Here is a 27,157-nt window from a genome sequence, read left to right as displayed (position 1 = left end):
ATCTGTGCTCCCAGTGTGCCTTTGGTTTCCCTGCACCATGTGGCTCTCCATATAATAGTGTAAATGCCTCATGTCCCTCCCCAGGACACAGAAGGCACCTCAAGCCACGTCTTTCATCTCCATATCCAGCACCATGCATAGCACTCTCACATCTTAAGCACTCCTATGTTTGATGATTAACTAACTGAACAAATAAATCAGTTCAAAAATAATCTCTCTGTATTCACTGTGAATAGAATTGAATGATGAAAGACTGAAGAGCCATGATCCTAGTTAATGCCCTAAAAACAAACATATAAAAAATTTTAAAATTCTTAACCAAGACATGTTTACTTCCAATGTGACTTAATTTTTAAAAATATAAACTATTATAGATTTGGATTCAATAATATTTTAAGTTTAGGAAAGATCATATATATTAAAATCATTATTAAAATTGAATATAGACAGGCCAGGCGTGGTGGTATACACCTGTAATTCCAGTGGCTTAGCGGGTGAAGCAGGAGGATCATGAGTTCAAAGCTAGCCTCAGCAATGGCAAGGCATTAAGCAAATCAATGAGACCCTGTCCCTAAATAAAATGCAGAATAGGGCTGGGATGTGGCTCAGTGGTCGGGTGCCCCTGAGTTCAATCCCCAGAACCAAAAAAAAAAAAAAAAAAATGCATATAGACATATTCAAGCTTGTGTATGTTTCTCCATATGTATCTATTTACCTATTATCTATCTGTCCTTCCAACCCCTAGATCCTTCTCAGGTTCCAGAACATTGGCCACAGGAAGGAGAGATCAAGATTCATGATCTGTGTGTCAGATATGAAAACAATCTGAAGCCTGTTCTTAAACATGTCAAGGCTTACATCAAACCTGGACAAAAGGTAAAGAATTCAATGCTATTTGATTTGTTTTATACCTTAAAAACTTTGATGAAGCCCATTGTCACTCCTTAAGCTCTTTGAACATTGAAGCCTAGTAAATGTAATCTCACTGGGCTCTGATCGTATTCCCTGCATGGTGTAGCTACAAGAACCTGTAAAAGGAGAGAGGGAGAGACAGGATCAGAGTACAATACATGTTCTCTAGGTCAGATTGCCATTCATTCATCTCCCATGAAAATCAGAAATGTTAAAAGTAGGTGTTTTGTTTAAAATCTATGGCTTCTGGCTATGACCATATCAGACATTTCCTTGGGAACCTTTGCCAAGAAAAAAGTCTTGCTCTAGTCCCCAAATGACCTCTTTCAGTATTGTAAAAAGAATAAGTGTTCGGGGGGAAAAAATGGACTCATTCTACTTTTTGTTATAAACTCATCATTTCTAAGATAAAATAAAATGACATGCTATATGCAAAAATTGCACCATGAAGGAAAAACAATACAACCATGTGGAAAGGAAAAGAGTTTGAATGTATTCATTGAGGATCAGGTGAGGACTTCATGCTTTTATTTTAATAATGATAGCTCATAAGAACTAAGGAGAAAATGAGATTGTAATGAGACTACTCAAATTGTCTGTGTTTTTTTCATATCTTTTCTAAGCCAATTAGACTTTTGTCCATTTTCTGTTCTTTCTCTGAGTCCTCTTCTCTTTGAGTGACAGTTGTTTTTTCAGGTGGGCATATGTGGTCGCACGGGCAGCGGAAAGTCTTCCTTATCGCTGGCTTTCTTCAGAATGGTTGATATATTTGATGGTAAGTTGTTAATTAATTTTTTAAATCAGTCATATGGTGCTTTCCTTTCAAAAACATTTTCAAGTTACCTAATTCTGCAAAAATAAAAAGCAAATGTTTATAAGGACTTTGTGCCCTCACGTGGTTCAAAGCAGATGTCCCAAATAAATAACCCAAAGATAAAGAAAGAACATAGAATTGGGAAAATAAAATGATTAGCCCTAAGCTAAAGTGTAGAGATTGCTGCTAAAGAGTTCTAATGAACTGGTAAAATGAAGATGGCTGTCCACTTTGAAGAGCAGTAGATGTAGGTTGCATTTCAAGAGGAAGAAAGATGGAAATGTTGTCTTGCTTTCCTCAAACTAAAAATATATGTTTTTCCATCAAAGAAAGAAATTTTACAAGGAAATGAATGATGTGTATTTTAAATTTTGGTGCATGACTCGTGCCTCAACTTCTGAGTAACATGGATTAATGACGTCAAACATCTTTGCTATGAAGTGTTGAGTTCATGTAAATAACATACAAAAATATTTATTCATCTATGGTAAGAGCATAGAAATAATTTAATTTAATCTGTATTTTAGAAAAAATATAAATAGGTCAGCAGAAAAGACATAGAAGACACCCCAAATTAAAGGGAATCTAAGAATGAACTTGACCCCCACCCCAAGGAAGAGCTTACTATTATTACCTACAATGATTTTGATGACTATAGTACTTTACATTTTTATTGTACTTGAAAGATTATAGTTTTTAATTTCATCTACATGACATAAAAAGATCTGTATATAAACAACAACATTCAACTGTGGTATCTGGAATTGGTGGTGGTGTGTTAAATTCCAGAGCAGGGTAGGTTTCCATCCCTGGGTTAGCAGTGTTACAAGACAAGTACATGATCAAAAGGCCCTTGACTGAAAGTTTTCATGAAAACTTGTGGTTCTGACAGATCGTATTAGGACAGCCTGATGCCCATGTGTTTAGAACATGATTTCAGGCTCCATGTGAACTCTCAGTGACTTGTTCACTTTTTAGTAGCACTAGGTAATTAATAGTTTAATAAATAACATATTATTCCTGAAAGACACAGTTTAAGCTTCTCACCCTTACCTGCCCTCAAGTCTAGATCTACCAGGTAAAAGGACTGCACCTGCCATTTTGAGCTTAGCATACTTATCTCCCAGGGTGATGTTGTCTTTGCATACAAATGAGATGATAAAATCATTCTATCTAAAGTTGAGGAAAGAAGATCAAGATTGCATAATTTGCAAAAAAAAAAAAAAAAGATATCTCCATCATAGAACTCACTTTCCTATTTGTAATGCATTGTGCTAGTCAATCGATACAGGAGTGAATGAAGACAAAAAAATGACAAAAAAAGCTTTGTCTTCAAGAAACTTGTTTTAATTTGGAGAGAGACCATTAAATAAATAAGTGAGTATATAATACACACACACATACACGTACACATAAATAATCATAAATAATCATTTTACAAGAAAATGAATAATGTGTATTTTATATATGGAGAGAGAAAGAGAGAATGAATATGAATATGTCAGATCAGATTCTGGTCAATCCCAAGAAGATAAATCAAGCAAGGAAGGGGGATAAAGGAATAGTAGAAAAGAAAGGACCCTGAAAGTTATAAAACTATTTTGGGCGTATAAGGCCATATAAACTGAATAAAAACTGAAAATTTCCTTAAGAGAAGTACATATAAGAAAGACAAACTATTACCCTTTTCAGAAACATGTCATAATGTTTCCTAAATGGAAAGCTTTATTTTCAGAATTTAATTGGTGCTAGGAAAAAACCTTTAATTTGTAAACAAATGAAAATTTTACTTGTGAGTTTACCACATGCCTGTAATTTTTGTTTCTCCTTAACAGGAAAGATTGTCATCGATGGGATAGACATTTCTAAACTGCCACTGCATACGCTACGTTCTAGACTTTCTATCATTCTTCAGGATCCAATACTTTTCAGCGGTTCTATTAGGTGGGTAACATTCAACAAAAATCTGTGGGCCTTAGTATTCCTCCTTCAGGTCATAGGTTGGTTTTGTTTTGTGAGTTATTTTTCAGGTGGATGTGAAAAAATTATCAAAATGATAAAATCAAATAGGCTGTCCAAAGATTTGAGTTGGGAAATCCTAGAGTTGGTAAATTAACCCCATAGAAGCCAAATCCCTGTGTTTCCAAGAGCTCTTTTCTTTTAATTTGATTATAGTTCAGAGGAAAAAAATGGTAGCAGTGATTCTTGGAAGACATTTCTTAGGTATTCTAACCTACAGATACCTGCCTAACTCCTGTGTGCCTGGCCTAGCCTCAACTGATAACTCTGAACTTAGTTATTCTCTTTGCTTGTCTCGCTATCCTTCACAACCTTACTTTCGGCCACAAACTGATGGGAAGAGGTTGCTACAGTCTTCTTTATTTCTGGATCATGGTTTCACAAACACAAAAATAAAAAATAAAAAAAATAACAACAACAAAAACTGGAAGTATATCTGTTAAGTACTTTAAATATGCTTGTCTGATGAAGTTCTCAAAACATGTTCTAGATTGTTGTTATCCCCATTTTACAAATGAGTATTTTGAAACTCAAAGAAGCTATAACTTGCCCAAGTTCATACACATAGGAAATGGTAGAACTGAGATCTCACCTGAAGTTTGCCTGATTTCCAAGCGCACCCCCCTGAGATCACATTTGTCATTTCATTCATCCTGTGTTCTTTCTTCTCTGCCATTCATTAATCACAAAGAAGTACTTGCCAACTCCTTTTTATTGTTGTTTATATTGAAGAGAAAAATATATGTAAGATTTCTCAATACTCACATGTAAAGTTACTTTGCTGTAAAGTTCTAGATTATCAAGCTGTTTAACAATACCATGGTCAATTTATACCTGAGTGTATTTATTCTGAATACCACTATTATTGTTGGTATAGCCCAGCTTATCTAAAGTTGCATATGTTCCCATATTGATTTATGTATTTAGCATCATTTTTTCAGGAATATTAGTAAGACACTAATCAAGTTATACTAAGTATAATATAGAGTAGATAAATCCAAGGAACAAAATTAATTGTATTTCAAATGGCTGACATGTATATGAAAAAATATTCAATATCTGTAGTAATCAGGGAAATGCAAATCAAAACTACATTGAGATGCCATCTCACTCCAGATAGAATGGTAGTCATCAAAAACACAAATAATAATAAATGCTGGGGCTGGGGATGTGGCTCAAGCGGTAGAGCACTCGCCTGGCATGTGTGCGGCCCAGGTTCGATCCTCAGCACCACATACAAACAAAGATGTTGTGTCCGCCAAAAACTAAAAAATAAATATTAAAAAAAAAGTTCTCTCTCTCTCTCTCTCTCTCTCTCTCTCTCTCTCTCTCTCTCTAAAAAAGTGCTGAAGAGGATATGGGGGGAAGAACACTTCTACATTGCCGATGTGATTGTAAATTAGTACCACCACTATGGAAATTAATATGGAGGTTCCTCAAAAAACTAGGAATGGAACCACCATATGACCCAGATATATCCACTCCCTGGTATTTATACTAAAGAATTAAAGTTAGCATACTATAGTGATACATGTACACGTGTTTATAGAGATATAATTCACAATAGCCAAATTATGGAACTAGCTTAGGTCATCTGTCTGTCAGCAGATGAATAGATGAAGAAAATGTGGGATATATAAACAATGGAGTTTTATTCAGAAAAAAGAAGAATGAAATTATGTCATTTGTAGAAAAGTAGATGGAACTTGTAAATTTATTTTAAGTGAAATATTCCAGACTCAGAAAGTCAAGGGTTCTGTTTTCACTCATATGTAGAAGCTAGAGAAGAAGAAAAAAGGGGTGTGTGTCATGAAAATAGAAGGGGGACCAGTAGAGTAAAGGAAAGGGACCAGGATGGAGGAGGAAGGGAGAGAAAAGGAAGGTACTAGGGAATGAAACTGACCAAATCATGTGCATGTATGAATATGTAACAACAAACCCACTCTTGTGTACAATTATAATGCACCAAGAAAAATGATCTTAAAATTAATTGTTATCATGTATGTAAATTTACCTAATGATGTCATCAAAACATTTTTGATAACCTAAGTTTATTCATTCATTCATTCATTAAGCATGAATTCAGTGCTTGCTCTATCCTGAGCACTGTTCTAGGTGCTGAATAAAAAGCAGTAACAGAAACACATATGAAAATTAAATTGTAAGGAAAGAGAAGCAATGGGCAAATATATATTGAAATTTATCTTTTATTTTATATATTTTTATTATTTTAAACTATTTTTCCCTACAGGTTTAATTTAGATCCAGAATGCAAATGCACGGATGACAGACTCTGGGAGGCTCTAGAAATTGCCCAGCTGAAGAATATGGTCAAATCTCTACCAGGAGGTCTAGGTATATTTTCTAAATTGTAGATTTGCTTTTTCAGTATGCAATTAATTATGCATGTTAGAATCACATAATTAGTGTTAAATTCTCTCATTCATTAATGCTGAGTATTGAACCCAGGGCCTTGTGCATACTATGCACACACTTTATCACTAGGATACATACACCCCAAGCCCGATGTTAAATCCTCTTATACTTAAAATAATCTACTGAAAGTTATTAGGACATTTTAAAATCTAGTGAGCTATTTTGCATAGAATATAAGAGGATAAACCTTAGAACAAATTCTGTTCCAAGTGAGTAGTCCGAAATATCCCAATTAATATGTTGACCTCTTCAGTCTTCTCATTACCTCCACTTTAACCAGATGTTTTCTTGTGATCATTCCTGTTCAGGACCACTTATCCTCAGAAAATGAATAAGTTATTTCAGAAGCTATTTAGAGTCCTTAACACCTCCTAGGAGAAGTTAATTTCCCAGCCATTTTTTTTTGCTGCCAACAGGGAATATTAGTTTGATTTACATTACATAATTTTCATCTTGTTTGAAGACATTATTTTGCGTTATCTTGTTTAGTACTGTTTTGGGCCATTGTTGTGAGGAATGAAACATGTATTCAAATAATCATAGATAAAAACTCAATCCCAGCGGTAGCATAATTTCTAACAAAGAATGATAATGAGATGAAAGAATAACCTGTTAGTGAAACAACAGAGAATTCATATTGTCTCTATAAAACTGAACACCTTTAGTTACAGACTTTTGTTTTATTAAATTCTGCACTAATATAGGAAAGCAATAGGAAAATAATAGTTTAGTTTTTTGATATTCTAATTTTAGTACACATTATGTAGTTTCCAAGTTGATTGTGTTGTTTGGCATCTAGGTTTTTTGTTGTTGTTTTTAAGGAAGACTTACTGAAAAGCAATACATTTTTCTGATTTTAATTAAGTCCTAAATAGAAGCATTCCAAAAACAAAAATTAAGACAGCATGGTTTTTTTTTTTTTTTAGTTGTTGACAGACCTTTATTTTATTCATTTATTTATATGCAGTGCTGAGAATCGAACCCAATGCCTCACACATGCAAGGCAAGTACTCTACCACTGAGCCACAACCCCAGCCCAGGACAGCATGTTTTTAAGAAAAGTTTTATTGACCTTGCTAGTATCAGGTTGCAGGAATAATTTCAGAAATTCAGATGAACTTTCCAATAATAATTATTGATATCTCCTACCCCCAACACCATTAAGAGTTGAAAAGACAGGCATTTAAAACCACATAATCCTCTTCACTAACATGAGAGCTGAATGCACCTACTTTAAATAGTGGCCATAGAGCTTGTAGGTTGTGGTATGGTGTAAGCAACAAAGGATTATTTTTATACCATATAATTTACTGAACATTGTACTTATTATCTTAATAAAGATGACACGAATTGCTTAATGAAGATCTGGTTCAGGCCAGCTCTGATAAAGAACATTCATCATCCTGAGAATCATTCTTATTTATTATGTAAATTAAAATTTGATGATTAAAAACACAGCTTTCAAGCAGGGGAAGTGTAAGAATTTGATGCATGGGAATAAAATAAATTGACATTTGGCCTAGGACCATACTAAAAAGTGTTTGAATTCTAATAAAAGAGATATTTTGTAAACAGGATTTTTATTAAATTCATAGTAGCAGTTTATGAAATATGGATGGAAATTAATAAAAAAGAAGTAAAGCACAATGAGACACATTCAGTTATCTGCACAGTGGTATTTTATTCAGCTGCTATCATCATACTAGAAATATACTGGCCAACAGAAACAAGCCCAGTCCTGTCCACTTGGTGGTTCCAGTCTATGGGAATGGTAGAATCGAAAGAGAACTGGAATTAGAATTGTGAATATTCTGTTTCTTATCAGGTCCTACTATATATTAGTTTGGACAAACCACGTCCTCTTTCTGAGCCTTAGATAATCATATTAAAGAACCATTTTAAAGAATTATAGTAAATAATCCTCAAGGCCTTCTAGTCTTCAAAATGTTTATCAATATTTTATATTCTACTCTTAGTAGGTAATTCACCATATGTTGTCAAAATTAGGAATGACCTGCTGAATGGGGTGACGCATCCTTGTAATACTAGCTACTCAGGAAGCTGAGGCAGAAGAATTACAAGTTTGAGGCAAACTTGGACAAGTTAGCAAGACCCGTCTTGAAATAAAATAAGAATGGGCCAGGGGTGTATCTTAGTGGTTAAGCACTTGCCTAGCCCCTGCAAAGCTCTGGGTTCAATCCCCAGTATGACAAAAAAGGAAAAGGAAAAGAAAAATAGGATGACCTACCATCATATTCACTTTCTTAAAGTCAAGTTCCACTTTGCCTTTCAGGAGGAAATACTTACACCAGCACAAAATGATACCAGCATGATTTATTTTTTAATTACTTCTTTGTCCAAGGAAAATATTAATATCATTTCTTCAATTAAATCTTTGCTTTTTCTTCTGACTTAGATGCAGTTGTCACTGAAGGTGGGGAGAACTTTAGTGTTGGACAAAGACAGCTGTTTTGCCTGGCCAGAGCCTTTGTCCGCAAGAGCAGCATTCTCATTATGGACGAAGCAACGGCTTCCATTGACATGGCCACAGTGAGTGCATATCCAAACTCTGAAAACAATGAATTGGAGAAATGTGCATGAAAATTAAAATTTTTGATTGGGTTCTGAATCCTCAATACTGTTGTTTTAAGTGATTCCTCAATCTCCTTGATCCACTGAGAATCATGCTGAGATTTATGAGAAATGAGACATTGTGTATACTTTAAAGGAGTTTCCATTGCCATTAAACATAAATGAATTCACCTTTTTCCTTTTTATAACATTTTAATTTTTTAATTTTTTTATTTTTTTCAATATTTATTTTTTAGTTGTAGTTGGACACAATACCTTTATTTCACTTATTTATTTTTTTTATGTGGTGCTGAGAATTGAACCCAGGGTCTCATGCCTGCAAGATAAGCGCTCCACTGCTGAGTCACTACCTCAGCCCTACATTTTTATTTTGACATAATTTCAGACATGCAGAAATTTTGTAAGGAAAGGAAAAATAAATTTCAGATACTCTTTACTATATTCCTTATTTATTTTGTTTCATTGCTTAATTATTTTTTGATGTTTAGTTGGTACATAGTAATGGTGTTTGTGTATGGGTTCAATGGTCAATGTGATGCTTTGCTCTGCATATACATTATAGAAAGACTCAATCAATGCAATTAACATATTGATAACCTCAGCAATTTATCATTTTTTTGTAGCGAGAATGTAAAAAAATATCTATTTTTGCAGTTTTTAAATATATCGCACATTATGAGTGACCATGATATTCTGCAGCATGATTTGGTTTTGAATTACTTCCTTGTCCAAGTTAAATGTTTGCTTGTTCTTTTGACTTACTAAAGTCACCATGCAGTACAATATATCTCTACCACTTAATGATTATTATCAAAAAGACAAGAAATGGCAAGTGTTGGTGAGAATGTGGGGGAAAGGGAATCTTTGTACATTACTGGGTGAAAATATAAACTAGTACAGTCATTTTTGAAAGAGTGTAAAGTTTCCTCAAAAACTAAAAATAGCCAGGTGCAGTGATGCATGTTTGTAATCCCAGCAGTTTGAGAGACTGAAGCAGGAGGATCACAAGTTCAAGGTCAATCTCAGCACTTTAGCAAAGACCTTAGCAATTTAGTGAGACCCTGTATAAAAATAAAAAATAAAAAAGTTGGGGATGTGGCTCAGTGGTAAGTACCCCTGAGTTCAGTCCCTGGTACCAAAAACAAACAAACTCCCTAAAAATAGATCTACCATATGATCCAGCAATCCTTATACTGAATATATATCCAAAGAAATTTTAATCATTATGTCAAAGAGATATCTATACTCTCATGTTCATTTTGGCATCATCCACAATAGCCAACATATGAACATAACCAAGTGCCCAAGATGATGGGGTAAAGAAAATGTGATATATATAGATAATGGAATACTATGAAGTCTTTAAAAAGAAAGAAATCCTGTCATTTGTAACAACATAGATGGAACCAGAGGATGTTATACTAAGTAAAATACTATATGATGACAGGAAGACAAATACTCTATGATCTCACTATATATTCAATATAAAAACATTGATCTTTGCCAAGTATGGTGGCACACATCTGTAATCCCAGCAGTTCAAGAGGCTGAGGCAGGAGAATCATGAGTTCAAAGCCAACCTCAGCAACTGTGAGGCACTAAGCAACTCAGTGGGACCCTGTCTCTAAATAAAATGCAAAATAAGCTGGGGATATGGCTCAATGGTCAAGTACCCCTGAGTTCAATCCCTGGTACCAAAAAATGAAACAAACAAAAAAAAAACATTGATCTCATAGAAATGGAGTAGAAAGCTGTTAGTAGAGGCCAGGGGCAAGGGAGAGAAAGGAATGGAGAAATAAAAGACATTAATCAAATCAGTTTTAGACTGGAGGAATAAGTTTTAGTGATTTCTTATACTGTATGATGCCATTACATTTTGATAAAGTTTTAAATCAGTGTAATTTTAGGGCTTGGCTGATGAGACCTCTGTACAGTGTTCAAGAACTATACCGTGGATGTTCATTTACAGAATGAACAGAATTTTTGAATAGGCTATTTATAACCAAAACCAATCATTTTCTGAAACAATTTGAAGAGAGATCTGCTAGGATTAATAATGTCTAGAATTAATAATGGCTTTCTTCATGTGCTCATGGTACAAAGCTAGAAACTTTGCCATTTGAAAGGAATTATTTTAAAAAGTGTCAAAAATGTCCAAGAAATATCTGTCTAGAAGGCTGTGATTGAATGAGGGCAGTGTCACATTAAACCACAGACTATGTATTGAGTTAGCAATTAATGTTATTCTTTTGAAAGTCAACTTGATATTAAAATTTGACATCAGAAAGAGCATCAATTAAAAAATGTCAACAGCCTCAAGTTACTTTCTATTAAGTAAGACTAATCAAAATACCTATCCAAAGTTATACAACCTCAAAGTGAACATGATTTAAAGCAATAAAATAGTCTCTAATGAATCCATTTCTCTAAGCACAAGTACACCAAAATTGTTATTAATTACTAAGGGTTTAAAATATTGAAGGTTACTATAAAGATAATACTGCCTCTACAGAAAGAGAGAGGGACATGGAGAAAATATGAATTAAGTAGCAGTAAGTCACTTGATTGGAAGAAAGAACTCCTCCACAGTTAAGATTTAGGTGAATCAAGTTTTCCTCTAGGAGAGAGGTGAAATCTTTACCCAGCACATCTTTTAAAATATTGGGTGGGAGTTGTGGCTCAGTGATAGAGGACTTGCCTTGCATGTGTGAGGTTCTGGATTTGATCTTCAGCACCACATATAAATAAATAAATAGAAGATCCATTGGCAACTAAAAATATTTTTTAAAAATATGATGATAATGTAGTTTGTTGTAGGAATTAATATAGTTTCTTTCTGATATATTGTATTATAGGTCAAAAAATCCAAAATTTTGACATGATTTCAGTTTTTCCATTTTCTCACTCAAAGGTTAACACCATTTGAGGGTTTGGTCAGTTTTGAATACATGAGCATTCTGATGCCCAAGAGGTTTAATTTTCCTCTTGGGATTCCCTAGCAATAAATACATCGGTCACTTCAGGTTGATTGCTGAGCTTACCTGCATTTTGAAGACACCTTCAGAATCCAATATGAGCTGGCTGCTGGGAACTGCTCCCTCCTATCTTCCACAGAAGACCTGGGGACAGAGCACTCTGGGATTGGGCATAATGGGATATTGTTCTTGAGGGCAAGATATTATGGTAAGAGAAAGTAGTCCCAAGAAAATTTACACTTTATTTTTTAAATTCTTTTGCCAGGAAAATATCTTGCAGAAAGTTGTGATGACAGCCTTTGCAGACCGCACTGTTGTCACCATAGCTGTGAGTATGGGAGATGGGTCACATACTCCTCCTGAGTTTAAGATTTTATGATCTTTAAACTTGTGCAGTTGAAATGTACTTATGATGAATTATGTATTTCTCTGATGTTTCTGTATCTGTACAAAAGGAGACAAAGTAATATCTATATTTCAAAAACTTTGTTCTTCTCCACACTGTCTGCCTACCCAGTGCTTCTGAGTTGCAGTGACAGGCCATCCTAAATCTAAGGATTTCAGCAGGTCGTGGCCTGTGCTAATTCTGTTTTCAGTGATCTGATGATTTGATGAGAAGTTTCTGGAACCAAATTCCTAAATTTAGTTGTCAATTCTGTTACTACTGATTTATTTTTATTTTCTATCTTTCTATTCTTAATTTATCTGTTTTTAAGAGGAAGACAGATACATCACAGAAGGGGCAGGTAATTTCTCTGTTTTAGGTAGCACCAATCAAATAGAAGAGTTGCTGACATTCTTGTAATTCATGTTATCGCTTACTAAAACTAGGCCATGGATTTCTGTCTCTTCCTCTTTGCACTCAGGTGCATTCCTGCTTACTTTTCAGTTTACAAATTAACAAAAACTATGTTTTAATGAGTCACTTAGACATTTTCCTCCTGCTGATCCTTCTTTTCTTTCTATTTCTCTCTCCAGCACCGTGTCTCCTCTATTATGGATGCAGGCCTTGTGTTAGTCTTTTCTGAGGGTATTTTAGTGGAGTGTGACAGTGGTCCAAACTTACTCGCCCACAAGAATGGCCTCTTTTCTACTTTGGTGATGACCAACAAGTAGACCATCATAATCTACTCGCCAAGTATCTCATTCTCTGGTAGTTATCTTAGCAAGGCCAATGCTGTGGTTCAGGGGGACAACTAAGGGAGGGAACTAACTACAGAACATTATTACTCAAAGCAGCTCAACCAAGTTCTTCTGTTATGGACAATACTGAAAAGAGGCATGTATATGTTTTCAAATGTACATGTACAAGAAGAGTGTTTATGAAACCCAAAAATCAGATTCACCTCTATCCTTAGGATCAATTTTATTATTCCTTGAGGGTGTTTTGTGGGAATCCTTTAAAAAAAACAACTGTAAGGCATCATCGTTACTGGTCCTGAAGAATGCATTGGTTAAAATAGTGACTTGAGTTTAGCTGCTGAGTAATGGGAATTACATGTGGAGTGCCTTCTTTGCTTCCATTTTTGTGAATGATGCATGGGAGAAAGAGCCCCCTCTGAAGTGCTGCTTTTTCAAGGTGACAGGAAAGGGCTTTCCATAATGGTTCAAGTAAAGAAAGACACATTTCTTTCATGTTCCCAGTGAATTCTTTGGTTTCTCTGCCCTGAGAGAGAGAGTCACCCAATTAATTTATTCACACTAATGTGTAAATGACTTCTGGGGGTGAGAGAATTGGCTAACTTGAACAACAGTTCTTGAATATTTCAAAGATTTTTCTTGGGGCTGGAGATGTAGCTCAATGGTATAGTGCTTGCCTAGCATGCATGAGGCCCTGGCACCACAAAATTAAATTTAAAAAAAATTAAAAAGTAATTTTCTCACTGTGGAAAGGGGAGAAATCTTTGGGGAGAGAGATCTTGTTGCCCCTATATGAGATGGGGGTGGGGAGGTTACTCAAAAGACTAATTGTCTCTGCTATGCATGAAGCATGGTGTTGTTGAACGAATGATCTCATATAATCTACATCTGGATTATTTGAGAATAATTTGCATCTTTAACCAAAAAAAAATATATTCTTTTACCTGATTGCTATATTTACTGAACACTTTTCTATGACAAGTACTTTTCATCCATTCTTCAAGACTTCTAGTACAAAGTTGGCCACTGGGACACCTAGTAAAATACATACATAAAGCTTCCAGCAGTGCTGGGAAGAAGCATCATTGGAGGATTCTCCTGAGGACCAATTTCTCATAAAAGACTCATAAAAGAAAGAGTAGCAGCATATTTGTGGTGGACTCCTTGCAAGAGTGATCCTCAGCTCTATTGCTCTGTTATTTTGGTTAACTGCCATTAAAAATTACAGAGTATCTTTAAAAAGATAACTTTCTCCAGCTTCTAAAAAGAAGCTCTCACACCCCAAAATAGTCCATGGTGTTTATTTATGAAAATGGCTTCTTCTTCACTCTTGATTAGATTAGCTTCTCTGAAGTATTCTGAAAATTTCATCAACACTGTTACATTGACACTGCACTTAGTCACAAAAGAAAATAATTTGGATTAATGGAATAAACACTAGCAATATTTATTTCTGTTGGCCAAGATTTTTTGAATTTTTATTTAGTAAACATTATTTTAGAATATCAGCTCAATGTTTATGAGATTGTACTTATGAATTTATACATAAATTTGTTGTGTTATTGATTTAAATATCCATGATATGGTTATTGAAGAACTAATATTTCTCTGGAAAGAAAATGCACAGCAGATATTAAACAATTCATTAAGCTTCTGTTTTTGTTTTGCTTTGCTTTTGTTTTTGTTTAGGCATTAGGGATTGAACTCAGGGGTGTTTAATCACTAAGCCACATCCCCAACCCCTTTTCATTTTTTAATTTTGAGACAGGGTCTCCCTAAATTATTTAGGGCCTCACTAAATTGCTGAGGCTGGCTGTGAACTTGCAATCTCCCTGCCTCAGCCTCCCAAGCCTCTGGAATTACAAGCATGCACCACCACACCTGGCATGTTCATTGTTTTCTAAATGCACAGTATGCAAATGGCTCTGTTATATTCTCAAAGATAAATAGACACTGTCCTCCAAGTTTTGATAATTCTTGAGTACCACTTGCTACCAATCTTCAGTGAATGGTAGCCTTGTCTATGGGTGATGAAAACAGTAGGGCAGACTCTTAGCTGGCTTCACTGTCACACTGCACATGTGTGTTCCTTTTCCCCTCTAGTCATGAGTCACAACTATGACTACTTTCTCTTCTGAGTATATCAACATTGAGACTACTTCATCTTCCTGGCCTAGGGCCTTTGCTCTGGGGGTGGCTTTAGATTGGACTTTTGATTGCTAGGGGAAAGGAAGACTGTGAATCAGCTGAGTAGATGGTCTTTATGGTTTTGGAGTTCTGGACAAGAATGCCCATCAACACTCTAATGTTTTGACTTGCACAGCTGCTGTCACATGGTAGCCCCAGTCATGTGTGTCTGTAGAGCATTTGATATGTGGGTAGTATGAATTGAGAATTGCTTTAAGTGTAAAATACATACTGGATTCTGAGACTTAGTACTAACAGAAGAGTGTAAAAGATCTCATGAATAATTTTATATTGATTGCATGTCAAAATGATGAATTTTGGATGTGTTGATTTAAAATATGTTATTATAATTGCTTTCACCTGCTTAATTTTACTTTCAAAATGTAGCCCCTAGAAAACTTTTAAAATTGAAAGTAGCTCATGTTTAATTGAACAGCACTGATCTCAGCAAGAGTAATAGTCCACCATACAGATTTTTTCCCTTCTAAATTATAAAAGAAAATGAATAATAGTAACTTATGTGGATGAAAGTGCTGGGTTTGGTACATGGATTATCTCATTTGATGCTCATCATCACTCTCCAAGACAGGTATTAATATTACGAAAGATAGGCTACTCAAGATGGCACAAATAACAGATGGGAAAGCCAAAATCTGACCCCAATCTAAGGTCCATGCCTGTGCTCTTAACCATAACACCAGTTGGACAGGTGAACTTTCCTCGGAGGTCCCAAATCCTCCCTATGAAATGGTTCCTTAGCAAGGTGGAAGTATCTCACACTTTGGAGGTCACCTGATTTTATTTTTTTTTCAAAAATTAAGGTAAATAATATTTTAATGCAATATTTTGAGAAATAAAAACTGATAAAAAGAAATATGTGGCAAGCAGAATATCACAAATTTGAATAAAGTGGGATCTGGTAGAGCTGAGGTCACCTGATTTTGATGCTGGTTCGACTACTTACTATCTATGTGCTCTCTTGATTTTTTTCTTGCTCTCCATGAATCCCAGTGTTTTCCCCTTTAAAGTGGGCAGAAAAAACATCCCTTGCTAAGGAAGGTTCTGGTGACTCACAAGTATGTGTGTGGAGCACTCCATGTATGGCAAATGCTCAATAAGTGGTAGCTTTAATTATGATCAATTACGAACACCAAAGCCTCTCTCCCAGTAGTACCATGTGGAAAGAGAATGAGTGAGTGATAGTGATCCCCAACCATCAGGACACTGCATGTCCAGAGACTGGAAACTCATTCTAATTCTGCCTGTCAGAGTGGACTTCCTCCTGGTGTCTTCCCAGGATTGCACCACTTTCCAGGGCTCTTCAAATTGTGTATCAGCTCATGGAATTACTTGACTCACACAAGAGAGAAATGTATCTGAGAATAAAATATAACCCAACCGGTTCAAGATGACTCATCTTAGCATTTCATTATCTGACAAATGATGGTTAGCTTACTTACACAGAAACTCCACAAAAAAGATGACACAAATACATTAGTTCCACTAAACTTAATACAGCCCAAATAAAATCCAGTTGTACTTACTAAAATAGAAGAATATGTAAATTTATAATGCTTGAATTAATGGGAAAAGTGGGGAAGAGGCCGTGTTTCCTGCATTGTCTGGGCATGCCAAAGTAAATGTCCCCATATTACCTGCGAAATATACATTTTCCATTCCTTTGTCTTGTGACCTGAAAGTCATAACAAATGCATGGATTTTTTTTTTCATCCACAGCATCGGGTTCACACCATTCTGACGGCAGATCTGGTTATTGTGATGAAGAGAGGAAATATTTTGGAATATGACACTCCAGAAAGCCTCTTGGCCCGGGAAGATGGAGTATTTGCTTCTTTTGTTCGTGCAGACATGTGAAGGGGTGTCTAAAAATGATTTGTGTGTATTAAACAAGGCAGTCATGACCTACTTGACCTTTGTAGAGTTGCACCTTAAATTTTTACAAACTTCTGTACCAGAAAAGAAGCTGACATTCCTTTTTCCTGTTTTTTGCCTAATAGTTTTTCAAGGTATCAAGGTATCACCACTAAATATGTTCATTACTGTATGTCTTCCTGATGGCAAACCACTTTATCTTTAGGAATAACAGGGTGTATTAAAACATATAAGCTACTTTAAGTGGTAAATCAACAGCTTATGTTTTCTCATAACTTTAAGTCTGGTAAATAACTTTCAAGCATAGATGTTGCGATGAGTAGTCAATATTATTACACTCTTCCTTGTAACACATTTTCCTTGTTGGAACCTCCAAATGTTATTCTAATAGAATAAAGGAAGGATGTGTTTTCTAATGAAACACTCAAATTCATAATCTACTTTATGAGAATATTTGTGTTCATTAACATACTGATGCTGTCTTAACAGTCTCTTTTTCCCCCACTGAATAGTGTCACCAAGAAGTTATCACATGTATAGTAGTTCCATGAAGCCAATGCCTGAAATGGAAAGATCATGAAAAGAAAAACATATTTGAAAAATTATATTCATTTCTACTCTTCTTTGTCCAGTAATGAGAGCATTCTTAAGGGCTCAGGCATACCATGCCTTTCCCAGACTGAAGTTCAAAGAGTGATTAGGGTCAATCCTTTAATGGGAGGTCAAATATGCTTTTTAGGGAGTAATTCCTCATTAGTTGTGGTTATGACCTGAACCCTAAAATTCTTTGTGATTCAAAGGAACACAGGCACATGGCCTTACTTCTTTTACATCTGTGCCATACCTTAACCATATGCAAATCATGGCCAGTGAACATTCCTTTAAGATACCAGTATTCCCTGTGAAACAGTTTGATATCAGGGTGGAAATATCTCACACTTTGAAGTTTTACATATATAACAAGTTATCTATTTCTAGTTGGAAGATTTACCTCTGGACATTTGTGCCACACGTGTATCCATTGTTCATGCTCTAATTTTAATGTGTATGTAAAGAATACATTAAAAATTGATAGGCTATGGTTGGTTTTGCTTAAATTGAAATTTTAAATTTTAAATTCCTGAAGGTTTCCATCACTGTTATGCTCACAACATAGTTTATATGGAATTCTGTACCCATTCCATATAAATATTATTGATTTTCATAGGATCCACATACAATGTAAGATCTTGAAAACTTCTAATTGACAGGCAAAGAAATTGTGCTCTCTCCATAGTCCTTGTGTTCAGTTTATTGCATTGTCTATTAACTCTTTAAAAAATTTTGTATCAGAATATGTGTATCAGAATATATACATATATACAGAATATCACGATACTCTTACCCAAATATAGAATCCTAATGTTGTAAAAAAATATATATCTTCTACAAGGATGGATAAAAATGGTCCATGAGAAGCTTAAATTGCTTCTCATTGTTGTATACATAAAACTAAATTGGAAAAAAAATTATTGTTTTCCAAAGCTACACAAAACAGAATTGGTACCCCTAAATAAATTCTCAAAAATATTTTCTAACATTTTAACCAATCTCCTAAAATATTGCTGGCATGACAATGTTTTGTGGAGATTAATATGTATTATGCTTATTACCAAGTTATACCTCATTGTCACAGAGGAGTATATTTTCACTATAGAAATAATTCCTTTTGATACTTGTGGATTATACTCTTAAATGCTGCCAGGTCAGCGGCAGAAAATCTCAATACACTAAACTGAGAATCATAGTTCCATTTTTACACCAAAGTGGCTTTTGGTCCCCTCCCTCATCACTTTTACTTAAATTTAGTAAATGTTTAATTGTTTACAAAACTAAATTGACTGAAAAAAGTAAAGAATGATGCTTTCAATCGATCATTTATGATATCATGTATTATCTACTGACTATAAAAATGACTCATCTTGAAATAATTTTTGCTACATGAATACATATTTGTAAAACATGACCTGCTTGACCCTATTAATTTTTTTACATTTATGGCTTTCACATTTGACTAACCAAATCAATTTTAGGAATGTTAATTCCTTAATGTTTGTAAAAAGCAATAAATTCACAAAGCCTTGTATTTACATAACAACAAGGTAACTGTGGTCATTGAAAAGAAATTTCTCTTAAAGGATTGTGTACCGCCCACTTTTATAATATTATTCATGACCCATTCAGCTCTAGATTAGATACTAGATAACCCAAAAAATGGGCACATGAATTCTGGGACCATGTCTTGTTTGTCTTTGTTCCCTGACACTAACTACTAATGCCTAGCCCACAACAAGCCCTAATACAGTTAATTACTCCATTGATTAATTTTACTGCTAGCCATGTGCTAATAACTATGGGTTATTCTCTTTGGTTTTCTGTGCTGTTTATTCTACTATTTATTCTCTACAATATATGAAATATGTTTATTCTCTACAATAAAGGTGTTTATTCTCTATAAAATATGAAAACACTGGCTTGCATTACATAATAAATTACTCCTGTGGTTTGCTCAATTTAAACAGGGTGGTTTCTCCTGTACTTGTAATTCCACTGGATATCAACAAAGGCTAAACAATTAATGTAAATCAACCCATTTACAAGATGGTTGGTACCTGGCTCTAGTTAAATGACTTTTGCTCTATATTTTCAAGAGTCACACATTCTATTACATTTATAAATAGGCTTTAGGGATGTTTCCATTAGTGGAACAACAACCTTAATAATTTTTTTTACATCTCTAAATGGCTCAATGTCTAAACTTTTCCCCAAGGTTTATTGACCAATTTTAATGGTTGTCTTCCAGTATATCTTTTATCACTTATTTTGTAACATATTCTTTGGATATCTGTGATTGATAGTACTGTGATAATTCCCTTATCGACCCATAGTCAAAGTTAATTGCAATTTTCTAATTTTAGCCTTTTAGCCTAAGAAACAATAGCCAGGGGCTGTATCCTGGTACTTTTTAAATTTTTTCTTTACTAACTACATATCAACTTGATGTTTATGTCATTTCCTCAAGCATTAATAGGATTCACCTGGGTCAAACTCAACAATAAAAGATTTTCTGTCATCCAGGTGCTTATGGCACATGCCTGTAATCCCAGCTGCTCCAGAGGCTGAGGCAGAAGGATTACAAGTTGAAAGCCACCCTCAGCAACTTAGCAAGACCCTGTCTCAAAAAAAAAAAAAAAAAAAAAGATTATATATATATATACTAGACACATACATACATACATGAGGATGTGGCTTAGTGGATAGGCAGCCCTGGGTTCAATCCCAGGTACAAAAAAAAAAAAAAAAGAATGCTTTTGCCAAATTTCAAGGGACTATTATAGATGATATTTATAATTAATCAAGTTTGCAAATTTCTCTGTTATGCATACATGGAACCTTAAAATACTGAAGGTGATTTCCACATGCTTCCTATCTTTGCTGACATTACTTAATCCCAAATTGCTAAAACAAGTTTTTCAGTGTCATAGAATGAATTGCCTTAGCTCAAAATAAAGGAAAGTTTGTTTAGCGAACTGAATTTTGTTTGAAAAGATATCAATAGAGACTCGAAACACTGGTTGTTTTTTTTTTGGCTGGTCATTTAATCAGCAGTAAGTCATCTAAGGATGAGCATTTTCCACCAAGATGCAAATTGTATTACTGTGCAAATGTGACCAATTTGGGGAGGATCACACTATGGCTGTTCACAATCTGGAATGAGGTAAGTTGTCAGCCATCATTATTCTCCTTCCTGCTTCCACATTTGTTCTGCAGGTGTTATCACTGATTATGAAGGTTGGTATATTTATTCTCCATGTTGATTACCTAAGAGTTAAACTCCTTCTTTTTCTATGAGTTGTGGAAAATTGCCATTAGCCATTCACTCTATGGTCTCCAATGCCCCATTTCTATGACGACAAAGATCAAAGGAGCTGTCTCTGTATTGGAATCTAGAAAAATCAGAATTGTCAGGGCTCCAAGAGTGAGATCTGGGTCAAATCTAGGGATCTGTCTAGAGATGATCCACTCCATCAATTTCATCTCTCTCTCGTTTCTCTTTCTTTCTGCCCTTTTCCTATGTCTGCCTGCTTCTTTTCCATCTTGTACACATCCTGTATGAATGACCCCCCCATCTCTGAGACTAAGGTGTGTAGGTCCTAGGACCACAGCTATGTCCATTTCTTACATTATTTGTTTCAAAGTATCAAGCAAGTAATCTACTCTTTTTTTTTTTTTTTTCCGGGACTAGACAGCTCTACATTAGATCACCTTGGAGCAAGCAAGGACTTGGAACATAAAAGAACTGTGGCCAGGTAGTATAAGCCGGTTCAAAGTAATACTTTGTGCTAGAAATTCCAAATCATAGCCAATGGTTTCAGAAAAAGGATGATGAGACTGTGCTGGCTACTGACTATTCTTCCTTTGTGGGGAGGAATAGGAGAGAAAACCATTCCTCTGTCACATGAGCACTAAAAGAAGCTGCTTAACTAAAACTCCTGACCATTCTTGAGTTCCCCCACCCTACCTTTGCTCCAAAGGGAGGAAAAATCCACAGAAGGATGCAATTTTCTTTTAAAACAAGAAAATAAAACAAAATCTCCTGCCATAAGCAATTACCTCCAAATACTGACTTTTTAAGCCCGAGTTTTATTTCCCTATGGAAATGACTGCATAGTGTACAGCCTCGGAGGCATTTTCTCATACCACCCATTCAAAACAAGCAGTAACACCCATTGGAATTGCACTAACCCATCCATTTTAGGATCCTTGACACACATGACTTTATATGTATACTCCACTTCTCCTGAGTGATCTTCAATCTCAGATCCTTAAAAATGTGAAACATTTGTTTTGGGTACTACGTCCTTGGCAAATTGAAAAGGGAAGATGGTGAAAGGCAATGTTAGGGATGATAAGTTTTCCTCTGAAAGTAGGAGCTTCTCTTCTTTGTTCCCACTTGACTGAGCTTCTAGCATATATTCCATGCAATAAAATATATTGAAAACACAAGGCTGCTAGGCCTTTGGCCAAAAATGTAGGGGAAAAAATTAGCCAGCCTAATATTCCATTAGGGAAATTCTTGGCTTAAATAATATTTTAATAAAGCTTAGCTTTAGTGTGCCAATAAAGCATAGAGATGACATAATGATTTATGATTTAAATATCATATAATCTCTGTAATGTCTAGTACCATCTTGTATCAAACAACATGATAGAAGTAAAATAACTATGGAAAAGAGAAGCTCTATAAAAACATTTTAATATTAATGGAATACATAATACATAAGCTATCTCATTAAAATTTGCTATAGGGATAATAATAGTTAACATGTATTTAGCACTTATGCTATGTACACTACAAGTACAATCTAACTTAATCTTGTAAAAAATTCTATGCAATGCTAAGTAAAATAAGCCAGTCTCAAAAAACCAAAGGCCAATGTTCTCTCTGATATACAGATGCTAACACACAGTGTTTAGAATAGAAGTACTTTAGACTAGACAAAAGGAAATGAAGGGAAGGGAAGGGAGATGAGAACAGGAAAGACAGTAGAATGAATTGGACATATCTTTCTAATGTCGTTTATGAATACACAACCAGTGTAACTCTACATCATGTACGACCACAAGAATGCGAAGTTACACTCCATGTAAGTAGAATATGTACATTCTACTGTCATGTATAACTAAAAAGAACAAATACAATTTTTTTTAAATTTTATGAGATAAATACTGTTATTCACATTTTATAATTGGGGTTCAGAGGGGCAAATTTGCTCAAGGTTTAGTAAAACTGAGACACAAATTCAGGCAATTTGATTTCAAGCCCCACATTCTACGCCCTGTCTACAAAAAACTAAAGATTAAATTAGTGAGTTGATTCACTTCTCTTGAGAACAAATGATTTTTCTGGTTGTGATATATAATAAAAAATAATAATTATATGAGTCTATATGGAATACTACTGAAAAGAAAACTGGACCAGGAATTAGAAGACTTGAGTTTTAGTCCTGGTTCTACCACATATTATAGATAAAGCCATAGATTTATCAGTTAACGTCAGAGTTCCAGTTTCCTTATTTGTAAAAAGGAGAACTAATCACACACACCCCATCTCATTGAATTTTTATCAATTTCAAATAATGGCAAAGGACTGTATGATTGGAAATCATATCCAGTTCTCCCAACATGTACCATATTTTAGTGGATACTATGCGATTATGTTCTTTTAATTGGAAAATAATTTTTTCTTTAAAAACAAATTGGTAATCCAATTTTGCCATGGTAAGATTATATATTAAAAAAATGAGAAATTCTGTTAAAATGGCTCCAGAACATTGATATCCCTGTTGTTCTGGAGAGGACTAATGCAAAATCAATGTGTTGGGTGTTTTACTCAGCTTCTTCACCACTGGGACCAAAAGACTTAACAAGAACAGTATTAGTGGAGGAAAGTTTATTTGAGGCTCAGAATTTCAGAAGCCTCAGTCCATAAACTACAGATTCCATTGCTCTGGACCTGAGGTGAGGCAGAACATCATGGCAGAAGGGTGTGGCAGGGAAAAGCAGCTCAGGACAAGGCTATGAGGAAGCAGCAAGAGCTTTGCTCAGCAGGGACAAAATATATACCCCAAAGGCACACCCCTGGTGACCTGCCTCTTCTAGCCACAACCTGCCCGCCTACAGTTACCATCCTGTTAATCCATTCAAGTGAATGAATGTACTGATTATTTTAAGGCTCTCAAAACCCAGTCATTTCACTTCTAAACTTTCTTGTATTGTCTCACACAATGAGACAATGGGGTATTCTTCATATCTAAACCATAACATTGGGGTACAACCTAGATTCTTTAGGGAAAAAACAATAAAATTAACTCTTATTCAAAATTAAAACCACATAAGAAAAATGAACCACTATGGTTTGAAGAAAGATGTGGGAGAACCAGGACTAAAACAAACCAAATAGGAATGTTATCATGAGAAATAGAAATAATAATAACCTACAAGAGATTTTAAAGTGTGTGTTTGTCAATAAGCATGTGTAAATGTGCTCAACATCATTCTTCACCGCAATGCAAATAAAAACAGCTATATACCCACCAAAATAGCTAAAAACAACCAAGATTAACAATACTAAGGGGATGAGAGTGGAACTCTAATCTACTGTGGAGAGGAGTTTGAGTGGCACAGCCAGCATGGAAAACTGGCAGTTTCTACCATAGCTAACTGTGTGCCTGTACCGGGACTTAACAATTCCATTTCTGGGCATATATCCAAGAACTGAATTCATGAATCTGAGAAATGAATGGCTATGACCACAAAAGGGCTTGTACAGAAATGTCCATAGCAGCTTTATTCATAAGAGTCAAAGAAACAAAACAGCCTGCATACTCATCAGAAGGAGGACAGATAAATAAATGATGTAAAACTAACACAGTAAGCTACTATGCCTGGTATATAGAACAACTTGGACAGATCTCACAGACTATGTTGAGTGAGAGAAGGCAGATGCTGCAGAGAACCTACCAAGGGATTCCATGCATATAAAACTCACCAACAAGGGAACCAAAATGGATGATGAACTAAATCATACTAGGGGAAGCTCTGGCAGGGAGTGGTTACTCTCTGAGAAAGGGTAAACTTGACCTGCGATCTGTATGATGGCTGCATAATTGAAGATACAGATTTTTTTAAAATGTGATTTAAAAGAGCAAATTAATTTAAAATAGCTAAATAGACTTTCTAGAAAAGAAAAAAAATCACTAAAACTTTAATTAAAATTTGAATAGCTGGATTAAACAGTAATTAAACTTAGATAGTGCTTCCCAATTCTTCCCATTGGAAATATCTAGAATGCAGTACAGAATAAGCAGATAGAAAATATGCAACAATCAGAAGACATGGAAGATAAAATGAGAAGACCAGAAACACACAACCCTGTGGGGGTACGCACAGGTAGAATGAAGAGGGTTCAATGAGCCAAGAACCATTCCTAAAAAATTCAGATTTAGATGCCATTAAAATTATTGCAAACTTTCAAAGAATAGATAATCCCTGTTCTATTTAAACTAGCTTAATCCAAAGAAAAAGAACATTGAAAGACTCATGACATTTATCCAAAACCAGACAGAGATAATCAGAAAGGATACAGACCAATTTCACTCATAAATACCTTTTCAAATATTCTAAACAAGCCAGGTGGGGTGATGCACGCCTGTAATCCAAGAGGCTCAGGAGTCTGAGGCAGGAGGATGGCAAGTTCAAAACCAGCCTCAGCAACAGCGGGGCTTGCTAAGCAAACTCAGTGTGACCTGTTCCTAAATAAAATATAAAATAGGGCTGGGGATGTGTCTCAGTGGTTGAGTGCCCCTGAGTTCAATCCCTGGTACCCCCCAAAGAAAATTCTAAACAAATTAGTTTTTAGCAAAAATTACCCAGTATTATATTAAAATTACAGATCACATGACCAAGTGGAGTTTATTTCTGCAATGTAAAAACAGGTCAACATTTTTGTAATTTAGTGATTTAATTCATCTCATTAACTAACCAAAGAAGAAAAAAATCACTTTAATAAGTGCTAAAAAGGCATTTTGTATAATTCACTATGCATCACTGATTTAAAAATAGAGAAGTAGAAAAACACACTACCTCAAAATGACAAATGTGTAAATTATTTACTGGAAGCATTCTTTTTAGCGATTAGTGCTAAAAAGGAAAGCATGCCAGTTATCATCATTATTATTTTCCATTGACTTAAAAATGATAAAAAAAAATACAGGCTAAGAAAGGGAAAATATAAAAATTATAAGTAATAGAGTGACTACAGTCTATTATTTTAGAAAAGATTATGTTTTAGATGTCCTGGTTATGTGCTGTACCTTTTACATATTCAGTTTCTTAAATTTGTCTATACATCTCTGAGGGGTAGATGTTAGCACTTTATTTGCACAAAGAGGAAACTGAGGCTCAGAGTGATTACATGTATTGTTCAAAACCACCAACCAAGTAAATGAAAGAACTCATATTTGATCCCAAATTTTTCTGACTCTAAAGCTCTGTGAACTTCAACAGAAAGTTAAGGAACATCTTCTGCAGCTTTCATAATTTCTCAATTTTTTAAAAAGAATTGCTTTAAATTACATAATAAATTTCTGTAAGTTTTCAGAGGATCATTTTATTACCCTATTTATTCTGACAATAAGATAATTTGACCTAATTAAATTAGCAAAAAAAAAAAAAACTCAAATATTTAATTTCAGCATGAACCTATTGAGAAAAAAATTACCAGATGAAAACTTTGTTGGCACATATAATTTTTACCAAAAGGGAAAATTTACTGGGCCAAACAAGCCCAAATATCACTTTAAAACTTTCAACTTCTAAAATCTCTTCTGCAGCTTGCATTTTTGAAAGGTGTCAATAAGAAGCCACTCTACAGAGAGTTCTGGAAAAATTCAGGTTTCTTTTTCCAAGCATTTCATGCGTCATTGATTTTGCAAAACATAGAGATGTGAAAGCATAGCAATGGATCAGGACGTCTTTGAGAATTTCTCTTCCCCTAACAACTAAAAGTTTCTATAGCAGAACAGATACCAGGCTCATACAAACTTAGCTTTCTTTGGCACTAGAATATCAAGGCACAATTTTAAGCCCTGGAAAAATCAACAGTGACAATAACTATTCCTCATTTTCTCCTGGGAGGGCCCTACCAGCTTTATTTATAACTAGCATTTTACAGCCCAGCAGTAGAAAATAATTACCATGGATACACTCCTTGACTGAAGGAATCTCTTCTCTCTTGGAGACAGTTTTCCTGTAAAACAGAGGTGTTGATTTCTGGGCCCTTGTTTCATTACCAAGATCTTGGGTGACTCTCTTTCAGAACGCAGTGCCTTGATTAAACTTAAGAGTTGAGGAGATGCCAGAATTGTTTAGTGAATACTCTGAAGGTTGGTAAGATCTCAAAAATATTACTCAAGTCTAGAAAGTGATATTATCATGTGTTTTATTTTCTTAGTCTTAGATGAAGAAGAGAGTTAAAAAAAATAGTTAAAGGAATATGTAGGCTGCACTTTCACCCCTTCCTACCCCAACCTTCTGCTCCTCAGACCTTTTAGACCATCACCAAACTCAAATATCACATATTAATAAG

At 34.9% G+C, this 27,157-nt stretch overlaps 1 protein-coding gene across 13 annotated transcripts in view; it reads left to right on the top strand.

The window, feature by feature from the left end:
• Nucleotides 1-19,475, top strand: part of Abcc9 (ATP binding cassette subfamily C member 9) — a 128,163-nt gene extending 108,688 nt beyond the window's left edge. For 9 of the 13 annotated variants that reach the window (XM_076854177.1, XM_076854175.1, XM_076854179.1 and 6 more), the window contains 7 exons: nucleotides 746-876; nucleotides 1,609-1,687; nucleotides 3,562-3,670; nucleotides 5,997-6,100; nucleotides 8,598-8,731; nucleotides 12,014-12,076; nucleotides 16,813-19,475. In XM_076854177.1, coding sequence (XP_076710292.1) covers nucleotides 746-876; nucleotides 1,609-1,687; nucleotides 3,562-3,670; nucleotides 5,997-6,100; nucleotides 8,598-8,731; nucleotides 12,014-12,076; nucleotides 16,813-16,950 — 758 coding nt within the window. In that variant the 3' untranslated portion in view covers nucleotides 16,951-19,475. Of the gene's footprint in view, nucleotides 1-745; nucleotides 877-1,608; nucleotides 1,688-3,561; nucleotides 3,671-5,996; nucleotides 6,101-8,597; nucleotides 8,732-12,013; nucleotides 12,077-12,726; nucleotides 12,902-16,812 lie in introns of all 13 variants that reach the window. The other 4 variants (XM_076854187.1, XM_076854186.1, XM_076854185.1 and 1 more) reach the window with 1 other exon arrangement.
• The last annotated feature ends 7,682 nt before the right edge of the window (nucleotides 19,476-27,157 follow it).

This window comes from Callospermophilus lateralis, chromosome 4 (assembly GCF_048772815.1).
Source record: "Callospermophilus lateralis isolate mCalLat2 chromosome 4, mCalLat2.hap1, whole genome shotgun sequence".
Taxonomy (NCBI): domain Eukaryota; kingdom Metazoa; phylum Chordata; class Mammalia; order Rodentia; family Sciuridae; genus Callospermophilus; species Callospermophilus lateralis.
This window is presented reverse-complemented; position numbering and strand designations above follow the sequence as displayed.